The sequence below is a fragment of the Dermacentor albipictus genome, chromosome 2 (genome assembly GCF_038994185.2).
Source record: "Dermacentor albipictus isolate Rhodes 1998 colony chromosome 2, USDA_Dalb.pri_finalv2, whole genome shotgun sequence".
Classification (NCBI taxonomy): domain Eukaryota; kingdom Metazoa; phylum Arthropoda; class Arachnida; order Ixodida; family Ixodidae; genus Dermacentor; species Dermacentor albipictus.
The window spans coordinates 96,078,205-96,100,675 of record NC_091822.1 but is presented as its reverse complement, the minus strand read 5'-3'; the positions used below and the strand labels follow the sequence as shown (position 1 = coordinate 96,100,675).

At 44.8% G+C, this 22,471-nt stretch overlaps 1 protein-coding gene across 5 annotated transcripts in view; it reads right to left on the bottom strand.

Annotated features, from left to right (window-relative positions):
* thoc5 (THO complex 5) overlaps window positions 1-22,471 on the bottom strand; it is a 122,696-nt gene that overhangs the window by 37,734 nt on the left and 62,491 nt on the right. For all 5 annotated transcript variants that reach the window (XM_070533760.1, XM_070533762.1, XM_070533761.1 and 2 more), the window contains exons 4-7: window positions 21,268-21,365; window positions 12,408-12,483; window positions 11,686-11,756; window positions 9,941-10,188 (exon numbers count right to left, since the gene is read on the bottom strand). In XM_070533760.1, the coding sequence (XP_070389861.1) occupies window positions 9,941-10,188; window positions 11,686-11,756; window positions 12,408-12,483; window positions 21,268-21,365 (493 nt within the window). The remainder of the gene's footprint in view (window positions 1-9,940; window positions 10,189-11,685; window positions 11,757-12,407; window positions 12,484-21,267; window positions 21,366-22,471) is intronic.

Here is a 22,471-nt window from a genome sequence, read left to right as displayed (position 1 = left end):
CTCATTACTTATATCGTGGTTTTTGCACATAAAGCCCCAGAGTTTATTTTATTTAAGGCATAAAGATGGCGCTAGACAAAAACTATACATCTGAGACATTGCCACTGCTTAGTGTTAAAAAAAAAAAGACCTTAGCAAAAATAAAACAACAGGATGGGTACGATGCACTTTTCCGGCAGTTGAAGACCAGGCTTTTTTGTCTTGCAGTCTCTTTTTTTTTACAGTGTTCCTTTTAGCCCCTAAACACTGAAAATCGCTTAATCAATAGAATATATTTTTTTAATATTTCTCTGTTTCATGCCACATTTACCAGCAGCTCTACTTACGTTGAATAGTTGGCAGAAAAAAAAATCACAACGTACTGTAGGCTCATTTCAAGACCAAAATCTATTCAGCTGAATTCTTCAGCAAAAATGAACAGTTTGGAGGGCTCTGTCTAGTATTCATACATCATGTGCAAGAAGAATAAATGTTAATGAAAATTGCTTTATTCATGTGCACTAGTTAGTAAAGTTCTCATAATGTTATGCTACAATACTGAAACGTTTACAAAGCAGAACAAGCTTTAACATGCTGCATGCAATATGAATTAAAGAACATTCTGACCTGTAGACATGCTGCCACAGTTTTTATTACAAAAACATAAACATTCATCACTTTTTGTGAGTGATACACCAATGTGCGACGCCAGCTTGCTGCAACATCCTTGGCCTTTACATTAACGTTGCAAAGATACTATCACTTAATTACAGCAGAACCTTAATGCAACATTTTAGAAAAAGAAAACACAAGAAAATCCATACTAAATGGGAGTATGTATGACCTGTAGTTGGTAAAATATTCAGCAGACTCAGCTGCAGCTGACATCGATGTAATGCAAAGCTTTGTGCGAATCGTTGCGACGAGACACCCATGTATGCCGAGCTGACCTAGAATACTGCCAGAGTCAGCACCTGCTTCGGGTAGGTCATTTTGGCGGGAAGTTTTGACATCCTCATTCACCCATTCGGCAAAAATCTCTGCAGCAGGAGATGTGCGTCTCGAGCTGGTGCAGCCCGAACAACCTGAGACATGCCTTGTCGTTTGCCTATTGTGTATTGTTTTAAGACAACAATGTGAAATCAGAACAAAATTGAACTGGTGGGAAATGCAGGAGATGCCGCCAGAGCGAAATGTGACACACACTTCACACCGCTTGCAGCAGGGAATGGCGGCGTTTCGGTTATCACTTAAAAGTGTGCAGTACGCTTGCAATGGCACAACGCCACGCACGGTGTGAAACAGATAGCTGAAGATGCTTATCGCATATCATGTTGCGCGTAAAAGACGCAGCAAAAGCAGGGAACGAAGATAGACACACTGTGCTGGAAAAGCAAACACTGTGTGCCAGCATTTTCACATGAGATGGGTGGGCGAGCACTATGTTCTAAAGGAAACAGCTCAAAACTAGGGGTGTGCGAATGTCAAATTTTGCAAATATGAATCGAATATGAATATGCAGCTTTGAATATTGAATAATCAGAGACGGAAGCTTCTTTCACTAATTCACTAATAAACTTTTATTTCACCATATACAGTTAAACATCAATATAACAAAGTCGGTAAAATCAGCAATTTTCTTCATTATGTTGAAATTTCATTGTATTGAAATTTGATTTTTTACGCAAATAAGTACAGTCACCAATAGATTTTTCTTGGAGAAAGGGGCCACATAATTTTCTGAATTATCGGCCAAACGAAAAAACCAAATTTGAATAAGAAAACAATTCATTTTGACAAATTCGGGAGTCGGCGACGGATGATACGGTTTCATGCCACGCACGTCGACGATTTCTTCTTGGCAGTACGCATTAAGTGAAGCCAGCCACACTTACGCGTGCACTCTGCCTTTGCGGCTGACAGCGTCGCCCGCACTGGGACGATGCTATCAAAAAAGCGCCAACGGCGGGGAGCGAATGCTTCGTCTGCCTCTCATTCCTACGGGTCCCCGAAACTCGACATTACGCAACTAAACACACAGGAAGACAGCTTACAAGGTGCCACGCCTTCGTGGCACGCACACTCGGCGTGCCACGTGCCAGATTACCTCTAAATCAGGGTGCGCGGCTGCATATGCGCTCAGCCGCGCTTACAGCCATGCGCAGCTATACGGCCGAGACACACCCCAGGTATCGAGACGCGCGGCAACTTACGCCCCGTCGCGCGCGCTTGATCGCGAGCTCGTCCCCCTCCCCGTCTTTCCCTTTGCTCGCACAGGAAGGCAGCACTCGTGAAGCCGCCATCTTTGTTGTCTCACCCTTGCACACTTTCACCCGCACCTAAAGCACACAGAGTGCGGGGCGCAATAGGATCTTATCACACTTGGACTTTATTCGGTGCGTGATGCGGCTACACTTCGGCGGTCGCTCTTGTTGCGTGGCGCGCGATATGAGGTGTTTTTGTAAGCAGCCGATTGTAATTCAATCATTTCTCCACCTGCACCCGCGGAAGTACCCAATTAGTGTCTCGACATTCCTTTGCGGTGGCAGTGAAATTTTGTTATATTGAAATCGCATACAAACACAATTAATTATAATTAAGTTCTAAATACATGGTGCTCTGTGGACAAGACGTTATGAAAAGTTAAATACTTTGTTATATCAAGAATTTCGTTATACTGAAGTTCGTTACATCGAGGTTTAACTGTACTTATGTTGAAAACAGTGTATTAGAACAAAATGTAATTGCACAAAAATATAAGTATCTGCAGAACAGTTACTCTTATTACAAACAACTGACACTAGCTTTTCAAATCACAAATGTATTGCACACAAAATTTTACAGTTTAACACTTTCAGGGTCAATGACGTAAATATATGGCGCCGCGAACAAGTCCAAAAATGGTCGATGCTGTATATTTACGGCGCCGTCTGTACGTTTAAAAAGCGTGCCGATTTCGTAACTTTTTCTTTTCTGTCATATGCTGCCACTATGTGGGAATACAGGGAATTTTTTTCGCGTGCCTCTCTCTCTCGGTTGTCGTTGCATGGTTGCGCTCGCGCATTGGCGCACGTGCGTGCGGGCGGCAGTTCGGATTTTGTTCTGCTGGCGGTTTCGGCTTCTTGTGCTTGCAAAACTGATGGCTATCTCGTTACTAATAGCTCAAAGGGCAACCACCACTTTCTCGCTCGTTTAGTGCTCACAGCAGTACGCATAGGATGGATGCCGCCGTGCATGTGTTTCTGCTGCTTTTTTTTTGGCACTTGCGAAAACGCCTCTGGTTGGCGATAAGATGAAGATTAGTGGAAGTCTGTCACAAGTTGTGCTTTTTTGATGGGCACACAAGCACACAGTTTTCTTGAGTGTGCCCACCTATGCAGTTCGATTGCGCTATGGATGTACATATTCAATATTAGTGTAAGAGCAGAAAAATTTGAGTCTTGCGAAATATTCTTGTGTGCGCACATTCAAGGTCTTGAACTCTGTATATAAGAATGCATCAAATTTTAATTCTTACAAGTTTATTTCCTTTTTTCTTGTTATTCACGAATGAAGAGTACAGATATACCAATGCAAAATATTTTTTTCTCAATAGGGCACGGCACACGCCTGAGGGACAGCATGGCTGAAAAGCTACTGCTCGTTTTGCAGGTCACGTCGTGGTTTTCGGGTACAGCGATCACTTGGGATGGATTGCCATCCTGCCTGCCGGATCATCTCGACAACGACATGCTATCGGATGCGACAACATGCAAGCCGCGTGGCCCGTCATTCCTACTTGGCCGCATGGGGGACATCACGGATTTCCGATTCGTCGACAAGCTTCTTTCGAGAATTACGTCATCGGCGGAACTTCTACAAAGGCAGCACCTCGACACCCACGGCCTCAGAGGGCACGGCACACGCCTGAGGGACAGCATGGCTGAAAAGCTACTGCTCGTTTTGCAGGTCACGTCGTGGTTTTTGGGTACAGCGATCACTTGGGATGGATTGCCATCCTGCCTGCCGTATCATCTCGACAACGACATGCTATCGGATGCGACAACATGCAAGCCGTGTGGCCCGTCATTCCTACTTGGCCGCATGGGGGACATCACGGATTTCCGATTCGTCGACAAGCTTCTTTCGAGAATTACGTCATCGGCGGAACTTCTACAAAGGCAGCACCTCGACACCCACGGCCTCAGAGGGCACGGCACACGCCTGAGGGACAGCATGGCTGAAAAGCTACTGCTCGTTTTGCAGGTTGGTTCATGGCCTGATTCTATTTCCTATCGCAGTGACGATAGATTTCTCGTAGTTCTGCCGTGCCCTCGCAGATGTCGCGCCATTTTGGTTGACTGCTGGTCAGTGATGCTGTTGTTGTTGACATCGGGGGATATCGAGGAGAATCCAGGGCCCCTGACGGAAAAATATTTGAAGGCCATTCTAGACAACCAGGCAGAAACCGACCGAAAACTTAATTCAATTCAAGAACAAATTGGTGTTCTCTCAGCAAGGACAGAAAAGCTGTCAGATTACCTTGTGGTAATCCAGGAGATGACCACAACAATAGATAAGCTCGAGGATACTGTCAGGCAACAGGCCAAAAAATTAGTTGAGTTTGAAAACCGTGGGCGGCGTAACAACCTTTTAGTGTTTGGTGTCCCGGAAAAGGCGAACGAAACAGAGTCAGATCTCAGGGCAGCTGTTGTAGATAACATTTCTAAAAAAGAACTAGGTGTCCATGTCACCACAATAGAAAGAATTCACCGTATTGGAAGGAAGAAGCCAGAAAAACAGAGACCTATCATAATGAAATTCTTTGACAGCAGGGAAAAGGACAGTATTCTAAAGAATTGCAAGAAACTTAAGGGAAAATCTGTTCACGTCAGCAATGATTACGCAAAAGAAACTGCAGACGTTAGAAAGAAACTATGGAAATCTGCTATTGTAGAAAGGGACAGCAAGCAAAAGGTGTCTCTGGTTCATGATAAGCTTAAGATTGATGACCGTCTATATGCCTGGGATAACAGTCGCAACGAGCGTGTTCTTTGCCAAGAACGCCGTGATAAGGGCCGCCATAGCAATCGCAACGTGTCAGGGGAAGCTTGCAATGACAAGGAGGGCATGCCTTCCTGCAGTTCAAATACAGCATAGCTCAGAATCGTTTCGTTCAATGCTCGCAGTATTCTTAACAAGGTTACTGAATTAGAATGTCTGTTGCTATCTGAGCGACCGCACGTCGTTTGCATTACAGAAACATGGCTCAACAGTGCTATTTCTTGCGACTGTATTATCCCACCTGGCTACACAATGTTCAGGTGGGATCGGGACTCTCGTGGTGGTGGTGTGGCCATTATTGTTAAATCATCGCTTACAGCCTGTACGGTTATGTGTGACATGTCGGAATCGGTGTGGTGTAAAATCATGTTTTCTGGCATGTCGTATCTCATAGGAGTCGTCTATAGGCCGCCAACTACTTCACCCGATTTTCTAGATATGCTAAATACGTTTCTTTGCTCACATGTAAACAGGAACACCAGGCTAATAATGACTGGTGATTTTAACTTGCCAAATATCGATTGGGAACTTATTTCGCCTGGAAATAAAGAAATTTATAGTGCCGAAAAATTATTGGATATCACATTTTTTCATAACTTAAGGCAAATAGTGAAGGAAAACACACGTATAACGTCCCAATCGCAGTCATTGCTTGACTTGGTGTTCCTTTCCCATAAAGTAGGCGATTATGAAATGGCAGTCACCGATGGTATATCCGATCACAAAATCATTTTGCTGAATGTGCTTACTTCTACACCACCACCTACAAAACCTACTGTACGTGTTGAAATCAAAGACTATGCTAAGGCCGATGATACGTCTATTCTAGATTATTTAGAAAAGTGTTTCAACGAATTTGAAAATGTCTCCGAGATCGAAACAGTTGAAGATTTGTGGCAGCGCTTTCAAGCTATTATTAAACTCTGCATAGATAAGTTTGTTCCGACCCGACTCAAGAAAACGAAGCGGAGTAACCCATGGATAACTAGGGATATTGTTCACGCGAAACGGAAATTAAAAAGGCTGCGCAAAGGAAAAGCAGATCTTAGGGAAATACACGCAGTACGTCAGAGAATAAAGGCTTTGCTACTCAGTTTGAAGCAAACATTTTTTAATCGCACTCTAAGTGATTTTCTTAAGACTTCCCCAGAAAAATTCTGGCGTTATTTAGACCGCAGAAACGAAAAAATAAAGCAAATGACGGTAGGAAATCGTATAGTAGAAGAAAAAGGTGTTATCGCTGATGGATTAAATAAATATTTCCAATCAGTATTCACGCGCAGTGATCGACCATTTCCAGTAGATGATGGGGAATCTTTCAGCGAAAGTTCCATGGATGCTATCAACTTTACTCAGAGGGGCGTATTCCAGCAGTTGCTACAGTTAGATGACAAGAAGGCTTCTGGGCCAGACGGAATACCTACTGGCTTTTTGAAAAGGTATGCTGAGTGGATATCATTTTATTTGGTAATTATTTTTCAGAAATCACTAAGCACCCATTCCGTGCCACAGGACTGGCGTTGTGCAGTAGTTATCCCCATATTTAAAAGTGGCAATCGTACTCTAATGAATAACTACCGTCCTGTATCCCTTACGTCAGTTTGTTGCAAGGTTATGGAACACGTCATAGCAAAACATATAATTACCTTCCTGGAATCAAATGGCCTCCTTTGTGCATGCCAGCATGGGTTCCGACGGGGACTTTCCACAGTGACACAGCTCATTGAGACATTACACGATTTTTACAAAGCTATGGACAACCGTGAACAAATGGATGTTATATGCGTTGATTTTGCCAAAGCCTTTGATAAGGTTCCCCATCGTAAATTACTTTTTAAACTGTACAAAGCAGGTATAAATGGCGACGTTCTAAAATGGATTGAAAATTATTTAACTAACCGCAAGCAGGCAGTTCGAGTTGATGGTTCCGAGTCTGGTTTTGTATATGTATATTCAGGAGTACCACAGGGGTCCGTGTTAGGGCCAACACTTTTTCTGCTTTACATCAATGATGTAGCAACCGCTTTAGATAGTTCTGCTAAGATAAAACTCTTTGCAGATGACTGCTTGATTTTTGCGCCGGTATCTTGTTTAGAGGATCAGATTAAGCTCAACCGAAACCTTCAGGCGTTTGGGAGTTGGTGTGACAAGTGGGAAATGCGAATCAATTTTGATAAGACGACATACACGCATATCACTGCAAAAAAGAATATATTTACTTTTCAGTACGATATTCTAGGCTACAATCTAGTTAATGTTCCTTGTTTCAAATATCTTGGTGTCTCTATTTCGCATGATTTAAAATGGCACAATCAAGTAGAAAGAGTGTGCTCTGCGGCACAGAAGAAATTGGGTTTTTTAAGAGCAAAACTGGGGAGGGCAACAAAAGATGTTAAACTGCTGGCTTACAGATCTCTTATTCGACCATCCCTAGAATATGCGTTAGTAGCATGGGCGCCCCATCAAAAGGTAATGTGGGCCAAAATAGAGAAGGTGCAACGCCGGGCGGCGCGCTTTATTTGCTCGAAATATAGAAGGACAGACTCCGTTTCGGCGATGTTAAAGTCTTGCGGTCTTGAACTGTTGGAAGATCGGTGCAAGAAGCAAAGAGTAAAAACGTTATTTCAAATAATTCATGGTGAACTAAAAATTAATAAAGAGTTGTATTTAAAACCTCCAGGCAGACTGAGCTCCCGCTTAAGTCATAGTGAAGCTATTAAACCGTACTTGTCCCGAACCAATGCCTTTCGTTGTTCGTTCTTCCCAGATTCAATAGAGCTGTGGAACAAGCTGCCTGCAGAAATTGTTCGCAGTTCTGATACTGCATTGTTTACAAATGCAATCAATGTTCTTTACCAAAACTGTACCATGTGGATATTGTAAAGTGTTTTTCTTTTCTTTTTTCTCTTATTCCTTTTTTCTGTTTGTGTGCGTGCGGCAGCTGGTTGAACATTTGAATACATGCCTTACAGTCTGTATATAGTATCTTGTATTGTATCCGTAGGACACTGTAGTGTATGTGCATATTTCTTTTGTATCTGGCTGTTTTGTATGAACGTATATGTAACATCCCTCCCTGTTATGACCCTCAACTGAGGGTTGACAGTATTTCTAAATAAATAAAATAAATAAATGATCACCCTAGAAAAATAGCGTTAATCTTTTTTTGAAATAAGTCCCTAAGAAGAATTGGAATCTGCAATAAAAAAAATCGACCATGGGTGGTCGCATATGGCGAAAGAAATTGACACTCAAAGGGCTAAAACAAGTGGGAACAAACATTAAAAGTTGTCATGCAGGAAGATGAGTTGTTCTACATGGTCAAGAAGCAGGCTCTCCCTTTTAGCAGACAAAACTTCCCCTGCCACAGAAAACGATCTTTCACTTGGAACCGAAGTGGCTGGTATTGCCGGGTATTTAAGGCAAAGCTTGGCTAGACTGGGGTACCTGAAGGAGCCCGCAGTGTGCCACCAGCTACATGGATCCCTTTCTTTTCTTAGTAATGCCTCCTCATAATATGCAGCAATTTCCCATTCTGATGAAGCTTTCTATTTCCCGCTTGGCTACTTGCAATATCATCAAAAGCATCCCAAACATCACAGGAGGGCTACGCAGATTGTTTTGGCTTTTGTTTCCTAGCTTCTGGGTTAGCCGTATCCCCAGTAGGACATAAGGCCAGATCTTGATGCACCAGGTCTTTTAACCACATCATCTTCTGTTTGTTGGCTTTGAATATTGTGAACTTGAAGCGTGGATCCAAAAACATGGCCAAGTGTGCTTTCTTGTCCTCTGCATAAAAAGGGAATCTTGCTTTGATGGAACCAGCTAGTTCTGTAGAGAATTCAGTTATGCCACTGAAGTTGCTCAGACAGTTAAGCATTCCAAAAATAATTGGTACTTTAGCAGAAAGTGACAGTATCTATCTGCACTAGCAATTACAGTAGCATCATAGAGTGGCTTCAGTACTTTGATGTATTCAGAGGCCTCCTTCCATTCTAGTGAGCTTAGGCCATCAATGCTGTTTTTCGATGTGGTTAGCTCAACAGTGACTGCTTTCTTCAAGTCCAAAAGGCACAGCAGCATCAAGCATTGGCTCTTCCCTCTGGTTTCCCCATCTTGCACCAGACAAAGGGGATCCTTGCCTATTGTTTTTGGTATTCCTCTAGCTGCCTTTGTGCTGACGAAGTGTGCTTATAACGACCAACACTGTGCCTAGCCTTCTTGCATAAACGATCAATAGAGGGAATATGGGATATTGCATCACTGATAGCAAGCTGCAGGGTGTGAGTGAAGCACAAATGCTCAGTACACAGGAGCCTCCTGACTGCGGCACAGATGTTACGTCCATTATCTGTCACAATGTACTTTTGGCAGTCATCGGGAAAACTAGACTGTTGGCTTATTCAGTAAGTTTCACAAAATTATGTGCTGATTGATGTGCAATGTATTTCCTTTTGCTTGTTTCGCTCATTTGTATCATGTATCCAACCTTTTGTCTATGCAATAACGTCATGGCGTTTGTAAATATGCCTTGTTATCTGCCCTTCCTGCTTGGACCACATGAGGTCTGCAGTATTATGTAAATAAAAAAAAAAATCCCATTATAAAATTGCTTTGAATATTTGACGATATCCGAATATTCGAAATTTTCGAATACATCATTTTCGAAGCGAATACAAATATTAGAAATTTAATATTCAAGTAATATTTGAAATTTCCAAATATTCACACCCCCCTATTCAACATGCTTGCCAAGTAAAGCATAGCTTTTAGTATGAAGCATGACACAACTTTCACCGCAGGAGTAGGTGGTGGTCGTGGTCACGTGGCAAAACAAAGCACTACTAAGTTGCCTGCAGTATACGTGCAAATGAGAGTGCAGCAGCCCTGTGATCAGAACTGGCTCTGGCGCCCTCACCGTAGGCGTGCTGGTAGGCGGTTGCCTGCACGTACAGCACGTACAGGGGTCGTGCAAGGTACTGGGCATTGGCGTGCTCTCCATGTCGAGCCTGCAGCGGGAGGCCCAGGTCAGCCTGCAAGGGTTGTGCTGCCTCCAGCACCGCCTGCAGCGTTGGCTGGATGCCGGACAGGCACTCGCGCTTGCGTTCAATCTCGTGCTCGTACTGCTCGCGCATCGACTCCAGACCCCGCAGCTTCTGGGACAGCCTGAGCAAGTGAGGGCATATGCCACCTTCCAACTGCCGCTCAAGAGCAACACATCACATCGGTAAAGCATCACGACCAAATCCGTTTCAGTTAGACTCACACTACAGACAATGCTTTCCAGAGAAAACCTACTGTTAGATAAAATCCAGGAGCTCAGCCTGGATCGAAGTATCGTTGCCAGCTACTTTGTGCTGGTTACGTGCGGGCGAAAGATAAGCAAAGCAAGAGAATGTTGATGATAAGGGTCTCCTTAGAGTTACATATTGGGTTTCTGCTTTTGTAAGATACCTACAATGACCTTCTCGCCTGATGAGCTCCAGCAGACATAGACACAACTTTTTAGATGCCTGGTTTTCAGCCTAAGGCAGAGAGACATTCACTGAATGCCTTAAATAGTACAGCATGTACAAGTGGCATGTAATCAATTGTCTTCACTAACGTGTACTGAGTACAGAATGCAATTCATACACCCAAGTTCATGGTTTGTTACACTATGCACAACGAAAGTAAATGGAGCTGAATTCCTGCATCTGGGTGCACTGTCATGCAGCCTAAAGGGAATTAAGATGCTCACTGCTCAGTTACATCTGTGCCATTGTTGTTCTCACACAAGCACAGGGCCACATCTTTAAGCTCTGCAAGGTTGCACAATCATGCACTTTAATCACCAAATCATGTTCCATTTAATTTTGGCACCGGTGTAATACAACATAAAAATATTCTCCCAAAGCTATGCACATGGGGCAGCATTTGCTCAGCAACATTTTTTCAGTTGGCGGTGTTTCTTTTTCCTTTTTTCTTTTCACACTTTTTCCTAACTCTCGTGCACCGAAAGCATCTGCATGCCCTTCACTTGTGTTTTCATTTCACTCTTTTTCATTTTTGCACCATTTTTTTTGGCCTTTCATAGTCTTTGTGTAACCTCCACCTATTATGTGTACTGTTCACATGAGTGCCGTTTGCAAACACGGAACACATAAGAGTTGTAAGCCTTCAGGCGCACCTAAAGAAACAATGAGGAACATATGAGGTCAATCTGGTCTCGTGCAGGTCATGTTACGGGAATATCAAATTTGTGACATTTACTTTAAATGAAAGGGCCTGTGTACAAGTAAATGAAGCGGGGTAAAAGAAACAGGGAGAATACAGACAGACTATGTTACCAGTCTGCCAAGGCATTATAGATCATGACAACATCTGGGTGATATTAATTAATATTTAGTAACAGTAAGGAGTGTAATGCACGAATGTTTAAGAAACCAAAATCTAACAATTCTCATACAATTATTTTTCGCGACAGCAACCAACACTTTGTGAAAGCATTGCAAAATCTGTTATGGCTCCTTTATTAACCTGTCCTTTCGTCAGAGCATCAAATTACGAACCATGGGGAGCCTCATGACATGTATGTGGCCTAATACCTAACCTGAGCCTCGGACCCTTGCTTTAAGGCAATTGACCATAATATCGTCCACCTGTGCTCAATGCCAGACTCACTCTTTTCTTTGTACAAGCTCCCACTGAAGCCTTGCCAGGGTCAGTTGATGTGGGTCCCCATCAGTCAGGTCCTGGGAACCAGAGTGATCAGAGTAATGCATTTCATACTGCAATTATACAAAATGACACTCAGTAGCGACCCTTGACAGGCAACTCGACAAGCATACATTCATGATACATAGTGCAAGCGGAGGCTGCGTTTTGATTCCGATAGCCGAGGAGTGCTGTCTGACTGACCAAAGCAGTAGCCGTGACAAGTTCCCATACACAATGCATGACAAAGTGCAACCTCACTAACAGTGCACTCTCTTAGACTGCTTGCCACCGCCACTTGTTGACAGTGCATTCCTTGTACTGACAGTTGTGTAAGTGGCTATCAAGAGTATTAACAGTGTGAAATGCTTCATAATGGCAGAAAATATCTGAATGGAATAAATTTTGGTAACGATTATGGCTCGTCAGCAAACAAAACAACCCTAAGATTGTTTTTGTGGTCACAGCTGCTAGATAAATGCGAGGAGTCTGCTTTCTGACGATCTGTTCCATTGCGCAAGCATGCTGTTCAAGACCACGGTCCATTGGCTAATCTCAAAGGCTGTAAGATGCCTTTCAGAGTGTTTTTAAAAAAATGTTTGTCGCTTTGCACGACACTGTCTTATTTTTATGACCTGAAGGCAAAGGCAAATTTGCAAAATAAACAAAGTGGCAATGCTTGCCCTCACCTTCTTGCGAACGTCTGCTGGTGCCTCCCTGCGGAACTCCTCTACGGGTACGAGATCGATCTCCTCATCTCTGGACCTTCAAAGGTAGACAGGCAAAAGTTACTCTCAGACATGTCATGGAGCCACACATTCAGTCACATTTTGTACAAAGCTTAACCAACAAGTAGGAAAAGAAAAAGCTTAGCTTTATAAAAAAGTATCAACTGGCATACATATGCAGTAAGTACCATGACAATTGAGGACTGATAGAGGCATCCTTTAGTGACAGCCCTAGAACATAGTGCGACATTTTCACCGAAAACCAGCGCTCAGTGGACTCTATTTTGGACAGGCAGCTAATGCATATGCCGACGTTTCTCAAATCAAAAAGAAGAAAAGCCAGTGCAGTACAAATGTTACCGTTCCAGCAAAACTTGAGGATACAACTTCAGCTCCATGGGCAACCTCCATGACTTGTGTTATAGGGGCACAAGCACAAGTCCTTGCATGCGCCTTTTACAAGTGATCATAATCAGATTATATAAGCTCATGCCAGTGAGTATAGTTTGTTAATGCAATTAATCAAGTAAACACATGTTCCTATTTTCATCAAGAGATAGTTTTCAAGTGCCGGAGGAACTAGGCTTTAGAAAGGAAATATGCGGCACAAATGACAAGGACAGGAATACAGAGACACAGGAAATAGTCCCGGGTTCAATTGAACACTATCTGGTGAGAGGTGTACATTTTCTTCTTGGCAGCAAACAAACACTCACCAAAGTTGAAAAAAAAATAGTTTATGATGATTCGAGTCCCTTATGGGTCTCTTGTTCGGATAAAAGCGAAACAAATTGGCACGGCCCAACCTGTCTCGCTTCTTCTCACTTCATCAAGTATGCATAACCAACTCGCCCACATCAAGCTTCTGCTGCTTCAGGTGAACAAGAGACCTGTAGGGGACACGAAATGTTGTGAACTCTTTTTTTTTCTCAAACTTTGATGAGCGTTGGTTTGCTGTCAAGAAGAAGAAGAGACAGGAAGTAAGCCAACCCGCCTTTAGTGTACAGTCAACAATTTAAATGGACTAATTGGCCCACATTGCGATCGGCACTTTTTGCACCACTAGTGAGAGCTGGGTAATCGCTGGCAGGCCAAATACCATCACAATGCATCACAAATGTTTTCGTTTTCCTTGTACACCGCAATGCAACAGCTCGGTGTCCCCGGCACCTGCCGATGGCGCAAGAAGTGCCAGGCTCCGTGAGGGCCAATTACTGCCCTTAAATTGCTGAGCGCTGTAAGTTCTGTCACTCCGCATTCCAGTCCTTGTTGTTTTGTGCCATTTGTCCACCTTCGACATTAATTTCTAAGACGACATGCAAGATGACTAGAAAATCCCTCTTACTGACTTTGCAGTGGTTCACGCATTACTGTAAACTGTGGTGCTTATGGCCTGCTTTTAGCCTTAAGGGACAGGTGAAAAACTGAACGATGGTTATTGAACGTCACTTCACTGCTCTGTTAAAGACACGCTAAAGGGAAATAATATAATCATGCCAAGGTGGCATATAAGTGCTCCAAGGTGTACAAACATACATTCACTTTGCGAGCTAAAAAATGAAGTTAACATAAGACACGACTGATGGTGCCACTGGCAGTATGCTTGCAGGGCCCATTATGTAACATAATCTTATGATTCTTAACATTTAGTCAACTAGTGAGACTATAGATGAAAGAAAAAGGAAAAAAAAAAGCACCAATTGCATCGCATTTCAAGATCAAATAAAATATATGTATATATATATTTTTTCCTGTAGGACTCAATGCTGCTACCTCTAAGTATCATTCTGTCAGGGCCACCAGCGGGAAGGACTGTTACGCCCTCTATGTACGGACCTCTGACTCAAAGGAGGCAGTACCACCTGACAGACCATAACCTCCGCTATCACTGGTGCGTAAGAGGCACCTTTTGTCACAAGTAAATTTGAATAACAGAATTATCATGTGGTCCCTCCAGTTGCAACTTTTTCTGCAACTAAGTGATGTCTTGGCACAAAAAGTCCCAGTTTTGCCCGAAAGGTGAAGCATCGATTGTAATAGCAAATTAGCAGACAGCTATACGAAGTAAGGATGTAGTTTTATGGACCATATAAACTTGGAAACATTCACTTACTAACTGAATTAACAAGCACAGTGCCAGCACACACAAGCAAACATGAACACATCATACTTGAGCGCGTACATTTGCTGTCAAAACGCTGCTGTGAGCAAGCACAGCAGCAGCAGTGAGCGAAGTGGCCTTCGTGCTGTCTGTCATTTCAACGCAAGAGCAGCGAGAACACAGTTCACACAAAAGGTATGAGCCATCGGCAGATCCCTTTCAATATACAGTGCACGCAACTGCGTGCGGCCATGCAAAGTATGCACTCGTTGGCGGAGTCGAAGTCACCTCCCCTCCCACTCCCACATTGCCACTCTACTTTCCTCGCTGTCGAAAGCGAGATTGAGCCGCGATCGTCAGTTCCCCTTGCGCCCGGTCATGAAATACGCGTTTGCTGACAAAGCACAGTGTCACCCCCCTCAATCCCATCCCCCTAGGCCTTTTGCGCAATGGAAGACGGCCCGTTTGCTCTCTGCTTTCCTCCTTCACGTGCGCCAGATTAAGCCGCAATAGTCGGCTTGCCTCACATGCTTTCACTCACACATACAGCATACAAAGCGCAGTGACGGAGATATCGCCCTTGGACTTTGTAAGGAGCATCACGCCAACAGCTGCGGCGGCAGCAAAATTGCGTCTGGAGTGTTCATATACAGTAAAACCACATTAATTTGCATTTCACGGGACCAAAAGAAATGTCCGAGTTAAGCTAGTGCCGAATTATCGAGGGTATCAAGAAAAATAACGAATGCTAACTATGTCAATACGCTTTTATTTACTGAATGAATGGGCCAATCATGTTTCAATTTTGCACAAGAGCAGTGTGGAAGCTGCACTCCTTGCCATCTCATGGCTGATTAGCACGAGCAGCGGTGAACGCCTCGCAACTTCTTTTACAGCATGGCCACTGCGAACGTCATCTGAGACAGGCTTTTCACTACCGCACGCACATCCCGATTATTTTTTCACCAGTCAGCTGGTTGCTGTCCATTACGATGTAGCTGGTGCCCTTCATCCTCGAATGCTTGTCAAAATTGCAGCCGCTGTCGATGCGACCCTGCGGTGTTGAAGGCGCGCGGCCAATGCATGCACTGAGTCAAAACGAAACTACCGTTTGCTTCAATTGCAGACAAAACTACAGTCGCTAATGATGCGATCATGGATGGGGATTATGCAGTTATGAAGGCACACGGCTGACGTGCGTACTAAGTAAAAAGGAACCACTCTTTGCCACCTCCGCTGCAGACGAAACCGTGGTGGCTATCGGCTCAATCATGAATGGCGACTACACAGTCATGAAGGCAAGCGGCCAACGCGGTGCTGTACTCAGTGGTAAACACAATGATAAAGGCTTTAAAGGTGCAAATAGGCGCGAAGCGTTCTGGCATTGCCATCATTCACATGAGATTTTCCGTGATGAGTATGGCGATGTGGACTAGTGATGCGCTCACGCCATTTCTGCTCTTTTGCGTCGCACATTTGCAACGCTCCAGTGCTCGCCGAGCTTCGAGAGTTGCCCAAATTAACCACTATGCGGCCAAATATGTCAGAATTGAGAGTTTCATTGCATTAGATAATGCATACTCCTACTGGGACCAATGGATGAGTCTGAATCATCTGATTTCTTGAATTAGCAAGGGTTGAATTAACAAGGTTTTACTAATTGCCAATGCAATAAAATGAATGTTGTGAAGTTTCTAGATGAGTAATCAGCATTCTATTGGTACATTTGGCTGGTTCCTACAGCGCTCTAACTCATCTTGCAGCAATGCAGGAGCCCTCTCCAGAATGCACCAGAGAAAGCCTGCTAGCTGCTGCCAGAGCTAGCCACGCGATCCGAGTTTCCGTCAAACCTTGGTCACGCTCCTAGGATGAAGGCGGGAGCACTTCCTAGAGTGTTCCGAACTGGAAAGAGCACATTAAATGAACCAGGCGAATTCGTTCTAAGCACTCGATTTCGGTCAGCCGAATGGAAACCGCACCGCGAGAGGATCGAAAGTGACCAGTGAAATGCACAACATGATTCAGTACTTGCCTTTAGGGTTGCTTTAATTAAGACAATGCACTAACGTCATGACCAAAACACCTCGATGCCCTTATTATAGGAATATGTAAACTTTCGTTGCAGATTTGTGAGCACGACAGCTGGAGACTCAACAAAGGCACCAGTTGTTGGGAATATTTGTAAATGCGCATACAAAATCGTGGGTGCCCATGAGGAGAGATAAAGGAGAGCATGCAATCTCACTGCTGTCCCAGTATGAGGCAAGGAGGCAACGTAGTTCTTGAGCATGCTGGGGAGGAAGGTCGGGAGCAATACTTTTTGTTAGGGCATTCAAATTTGAAGGGACAAGTGGGCGAAGCAAGCGTTGAACACGAGAAGCTGTCACAAGTTAAAGCCGAAATGTGGTAGTCTTTGGCTGGCGTTATTTGTGCCAGGGATATTCCGTGCAGGAGTACTTGTACAGAGTCCAAAGTTCACAAGCGGAAGGCAGGATGTGTTGTCCGAAATGGTAACGACGGTGTGAGGGAAAGCGACGTTATGCAAGAGCAGGACATCCGGATTAGGAGATACGATGTAGTCACCGTCTGGGACAGGTGGAACGGGGGAGACACCTATGTAGGTAACGGCACGATGAGGGAGGCGAATATACTATGTGGAACATAGCCGTATCAGAGCACTATTGGGAGGGTCAATAGCAGCAGGTAGAGCAAGTCGCACAACACCAGCAGAACAGTCTATCAAAGCGGAATGTGTAGACAGAAAGTCAAGGCCCAGGATGAGGTCGCGAGGGCAGTGCTCTAGTACATAAAAGAAAACAGAAGTATGATGTCCAGCGACACTCACGCGAGCAGGACACATGCCAATAACGGCTGGTGCTCCACTGTCAGTGACTTGGACCACAGGCGAAGGGGCAGAAGTGAAAACTTTCTTGAGACAATTCCGAAGCTGAGCATTCATCACAGATACGTGCGCGCCAGTGTCAATCAGAGCCGTAACATGTACACCATCCACGTTCACATTAATGAGGTTCCGATGTGTGGGCAAGGTCAAAATAGGATTTTTGCGTCGGGTCGGTTTCGCAGCATCACCTCCAGGTGCTGCACCCGTTAGTTTTCTGGAAGGGTGCGCCGGAAGGAACTAGGGGACGGTGATCGGCGAGATAGGGGCGATGGGGAGGAGCGGCATCGTGGAAAAGGAGAGCGGCTAGAGCGGGTAGGACGAGAAGTGCCGCCAGAATTTGCTGGCTGCGTTTGCGGGGCGAACTGGGGAGCAGCATGAGGGCCGTGGGATGGGTGGTAGGACCAGGGGGTCGAATTCCACGAACACCGGCAGTGACGTGAAATATGGCCGATACGGCCACAAGTGAAGCATATGGGCCTGTCGTCTGGAGTACGCCATTCGGCCGGGTTGCGACACCGCATTGGGGCATTCAGGCTGCGGGTGCGTATGACAGTGCTGGATGGAGTGTAGTCGGGCCGATTAACTGAGCAGACGTTGCTCAAGCCAACGTTGGCCAATTCTTGGCATACGACAGACTGTATCAATGAGACAATCGCCTGGCAATTGTCGGGGCCATGGGTTGGGGTCGTGACAGGAGATGTGGCTTCTATTTCCCATCGGATGACATGGAGGATGTCATCAGAGCGATTGGGTGTGAGTGGACTGCGGAGGTCTTCGCAGGTGGACATAGCAGCCATGTTGGGAAGGCGGGGAAATGGCTGGGCAATGCAGCGACTCTCGGCTTCTTCAAACCGCTGGCATTCGGCAATGATGGCTTGCACAGTGGAAGAATTCTTCAAGACAAGGAGATGGAAGGCATCATCTGCTATGCCCTTAATGACATGTGCAACCTTATCTGGTTCGGACATCTTCGGATCCACTTTGCGGCACAGAGCCAGCACGTCCCAGATGTAAATGAGATAGGATTCTGTGCACGTCTGGATACGCGAAGCGAGGTCTTTTTGGGCAGCGCGCTGACGTCCAACTGGCTTGCCAAACAAATGTTTGAGTTTCTGTTTACAAATGTCCCAGCTGGTAAGTTCCTTCTCGTGGGGTCTGAAACCAGACGCGTGCCATGCCCACGAGATAAAATATCAGATTCGCGAGCATGATGGTCTCGTCCCAGTGGTTGCTGGCGCTCACCCGCTCACATAGTTGAAGCCAGTCTTCAACATCAGTGTCATTGGTGCCAGAAAAGGTTCCTGGGTCGCGGGGTTGGGCTAGAATGACGGTGGGCGCGGGTGCCGACGGGCCCGAAGCATCCTCGCCTTGAGCTGGCATTGTAGATGCAGCCAAGGAGCGCCTGCTGTGTATATCCGTCTTGATAATGATTCCGCAAGGTCCACCAAAAATGTTACAGGGTTAAAAACAGTCAGACGTGTATTTACAGAATATTTACAATAATTATATCAGCTGGCAAGATGGTAGCCAGCACGCGAAGCCCAGAACATCATCTTCTTCCGACAATGATTAAAACATCTGACGATGATTAAAGCGTGTCACAATATGCTCACATGCATCGTAAGGTTGGCACATAGGTCGTCACATAGTGGTACAACTGCCACATGTGAGGCCTGTTAATGTTGCAGAAACAGTTTGTTCTAAAAAAATACTGTCTTGTACTGTCAGTCACCAGGCCACAACGATATATGTATTGAGAAGCCTTCAATATACACTACACTATATACCAGATGCACAAGGTGCAGATGGTGTATGAGAACACAGCTTCGAACCACCACATAGACAATAACATTCTCATTCTATTTGTATAGCCGCTTTATCTTCATCAAAGTCACTGCCACCTATGCATTACATTTATTCCAGGCTATCAGCTTCCGGTCTGGCACAGAACATAAGGCCGCACACTGGCCTAGTCACCTTACACACAGAGCCCAACAGCTTCAAGATGGTTGTCTACTTGAAGCTTATGGTGAATGATCACCTATGGCAAAGCAAAAATTATGCAGATTCCAAGCACTGTGGGAATCGATGTAAGCGAAGCTTTCTGTGCTGTTTGCTTTGATTGATGATAGTCAGCAGTGCTGTTGACGGCAAATGTTTAATTTCTTCAACGTTTAGTCTAACATGAGAGTGAGGAGTTGATGTTAATCATTACCTTGCATGTGCCGCTGTTGTCTGGTTGACGCAATATTCATTGCCTGACGTGGCATATCGCATTGTGGCAGAAGTACTAAATTTAAACTGAATTATGGGTCTATATGTGCCAAAACCAGAGCCGGATTAAGAGGCATGCTGTAGTGGCAGACTGCAGATAAGTTTTGACACCGTGGTGTGTCCCTAAATCGAAGTGCGCGAGTGTTTTTTCGAAATGTGCCTGCCAGGGTCGGGATCAAACCCACGACCTCAAACAATGCCATACCTGCAAAGCTACCGCAGTGGGCACAGAAGTGTTGATTTGACGTTTGACCGCTTCCACAGTGTCTCCTAGACCCTACGCTGCGCTTTGATGCAGCCCTGCGTCAGTTGTTTGCTTGACAAATTTACATGGTGTTTATTTTTCAGAAATATCAGAAATGTACATCCTGTTCGCTCGCAACCACCGTCATGTCTATTGAAGTAGCATTTTCTTGCCTTCTCACTACCCCCCCCCCCCCTTGTCCCCTTGTATGGGAACCGGGAGCGAAGAGCAGCAAGGCTGTTATTCACTTGTTTCGTGACTTTGTCGGTTTTAGACTTTCTCTGCCTCCTCTCTACCATATTATCTAGCTTCCCTCTAGACTTGCACGATAGTAGAAATGGTAGGGCTGCAATTTTTCTGCAATGCTTTTGCAGGGGGGTCACGGATAATTGCAGTTGTCAAGAGGATAACGTGGCGATGCCCAGGGAGCTCCAGTGGGCATCGTGCACACTGACACAGCGCAAAGGTACAAACGAGTTTCTCGCATCGCCTTTCTTCTCTGCCGCGCTCCTGTCACGTCGCACACTCTGAACCACTCCCCGACGCAGTGCGCCAGACAGCAGCAGCAGCAGCAGAAGTGGGAAAGTCAAAGGAAGAGGCAAAGAAAGCTTTGCTTTAATAAGCACTGCCAGTGGTCAGATGCCATTCAGGCAGTTCAGTTTCTACAGCAGATAGAGGTCATGGTGAATGAGGACCACGAAATGCCAGTTATGGCAAATGCAGAGCAGCATAAAGTGGCAGCTTCAGCAGCCAAACTTTCTGTGCGCTGTCATCAGGCACCTTTCACAAGTATCAATGGGTCTGCTTGCTCCCACAAGGTCTCTGTGAGCCGAGAGTGGCTGGCTGCGAACCCCTGCGGCCACTATTACTACAGTTGCCAATACCTGCTACACTGCTATGTATGGTTTGCAACACTGAGAGAGATACCAACGAACAGCCACATCATGCTCAAAACTTGCTAAAAGTTGCTATCGTGGAACCGATACCCAACATTAACCTTCACTATCTGATCTGAGCATGCAGCTTTATCAAAATCGAAAATTTAGTCTATGATTGATGCTGATGATGGTTTAATTTAACAGTCTCAGAAAACAATGGTAAAAGAAATAATACCTAAATAATACCTAAACATTTTGGAATGAATATTTTCATTCCCATCTGAAATATTGTTATATTCATGTTGTCATTATGTTCACTAATACCTCGAGCACCCAGTACATAATATATGTGGTGTATAGCTTGTGGCAACCTTAATTAAGTCAACCTAGGAAGAATCTGAAACACGGAATGCATGCCTCACCTGAATTCCATGCATTTAGTGACCTCCTTCTGCAGATGCATCACCTCATATGTCAGGTTCTGCAGCTGGAGGTGGAAGTTGTCCACTTTCTGCTTCTTCTGTAATTGAAAATGAGCAGCAGCAGGAGCATGGTTGGGTACAAACTTGCAAAGGAATGATATGCTTATTTTTCTTTAAAATATCGCAATGTAAGAAAACGTACCAAGGACAGGCTGGAAACTGCAGAAGTAAAGAAAATTAAATTAAATTATGGGGCTTTACGTGCCAAAACCACTTTCTGATTATGAAGCATGCCGTAGTGGAGGACTCCAGAAATTTCGACCCCCTAGGGTTCTTTAACGTGCACCTAAATCTAAGTACACTGGTGTTTTCGCATTTCGCCCCCATCGAAATGCGGCCGCCGTGGCCGGGATTCAATCCTGCGACCTCGTGCTCAGCAGCCCAACACCATAGCCACTGAGCAACCATGGCGGGTCGAGATAGAAGTATTTCAGTGCCACGGACTCTTAATTTCAGGAGCAGAGCTTCACTGCAAACATAGATGCTCTCTCCACTTGCTCTGTCTAGCCTCCACAAGTGAAATTCCTTCCCTACATTCCCCCATACCTGAGCTCGAGGATCGCGTGACACATATGTCACAGGCCCCACCTTCATTTTTTTTTTCTCCTCGCTTTTTTTCGGTGGGGCACACTTCCGCTGATGGCATCATGTGCGATTTTGTACGCTGTGCACAAGGAAACTTGACTAGTGGTATAAGTCAGTACTACACGAACACTGAAGCAGACACAGGTGGATCATATCACACGATCGCGTGCTGGAACAGTGTAAAAAATTACATAGTTTCGGTGGGAACTATGTCATTTTGGGGACATGGGAACAAGCAGACGAAACGGAATTGCATCTCTCTTGCTGCACCGCAAAGTAAAACAAAAAACTTGCAGCTATTCGGCTTGTGCATTTTATTATTTCTCTAGCCTTTAATTTGTCTATTCAAGCAACGTATTACACAAATAATAGATGTTGCCTTGAATAATTCTCCAAGCCATGTGTCACCACAAGCACAAACACGTGTACATAGGCACACTAGCGCGTGTACGTACGTCATCCTCCAACTTGGAGTGCTGCGGCCGCGAATAGAAGGGCAAACGGCATTTGGTTTGAAATTTAATATCTTTCTGCGACGTGTAGCGATGTATTAATTTGC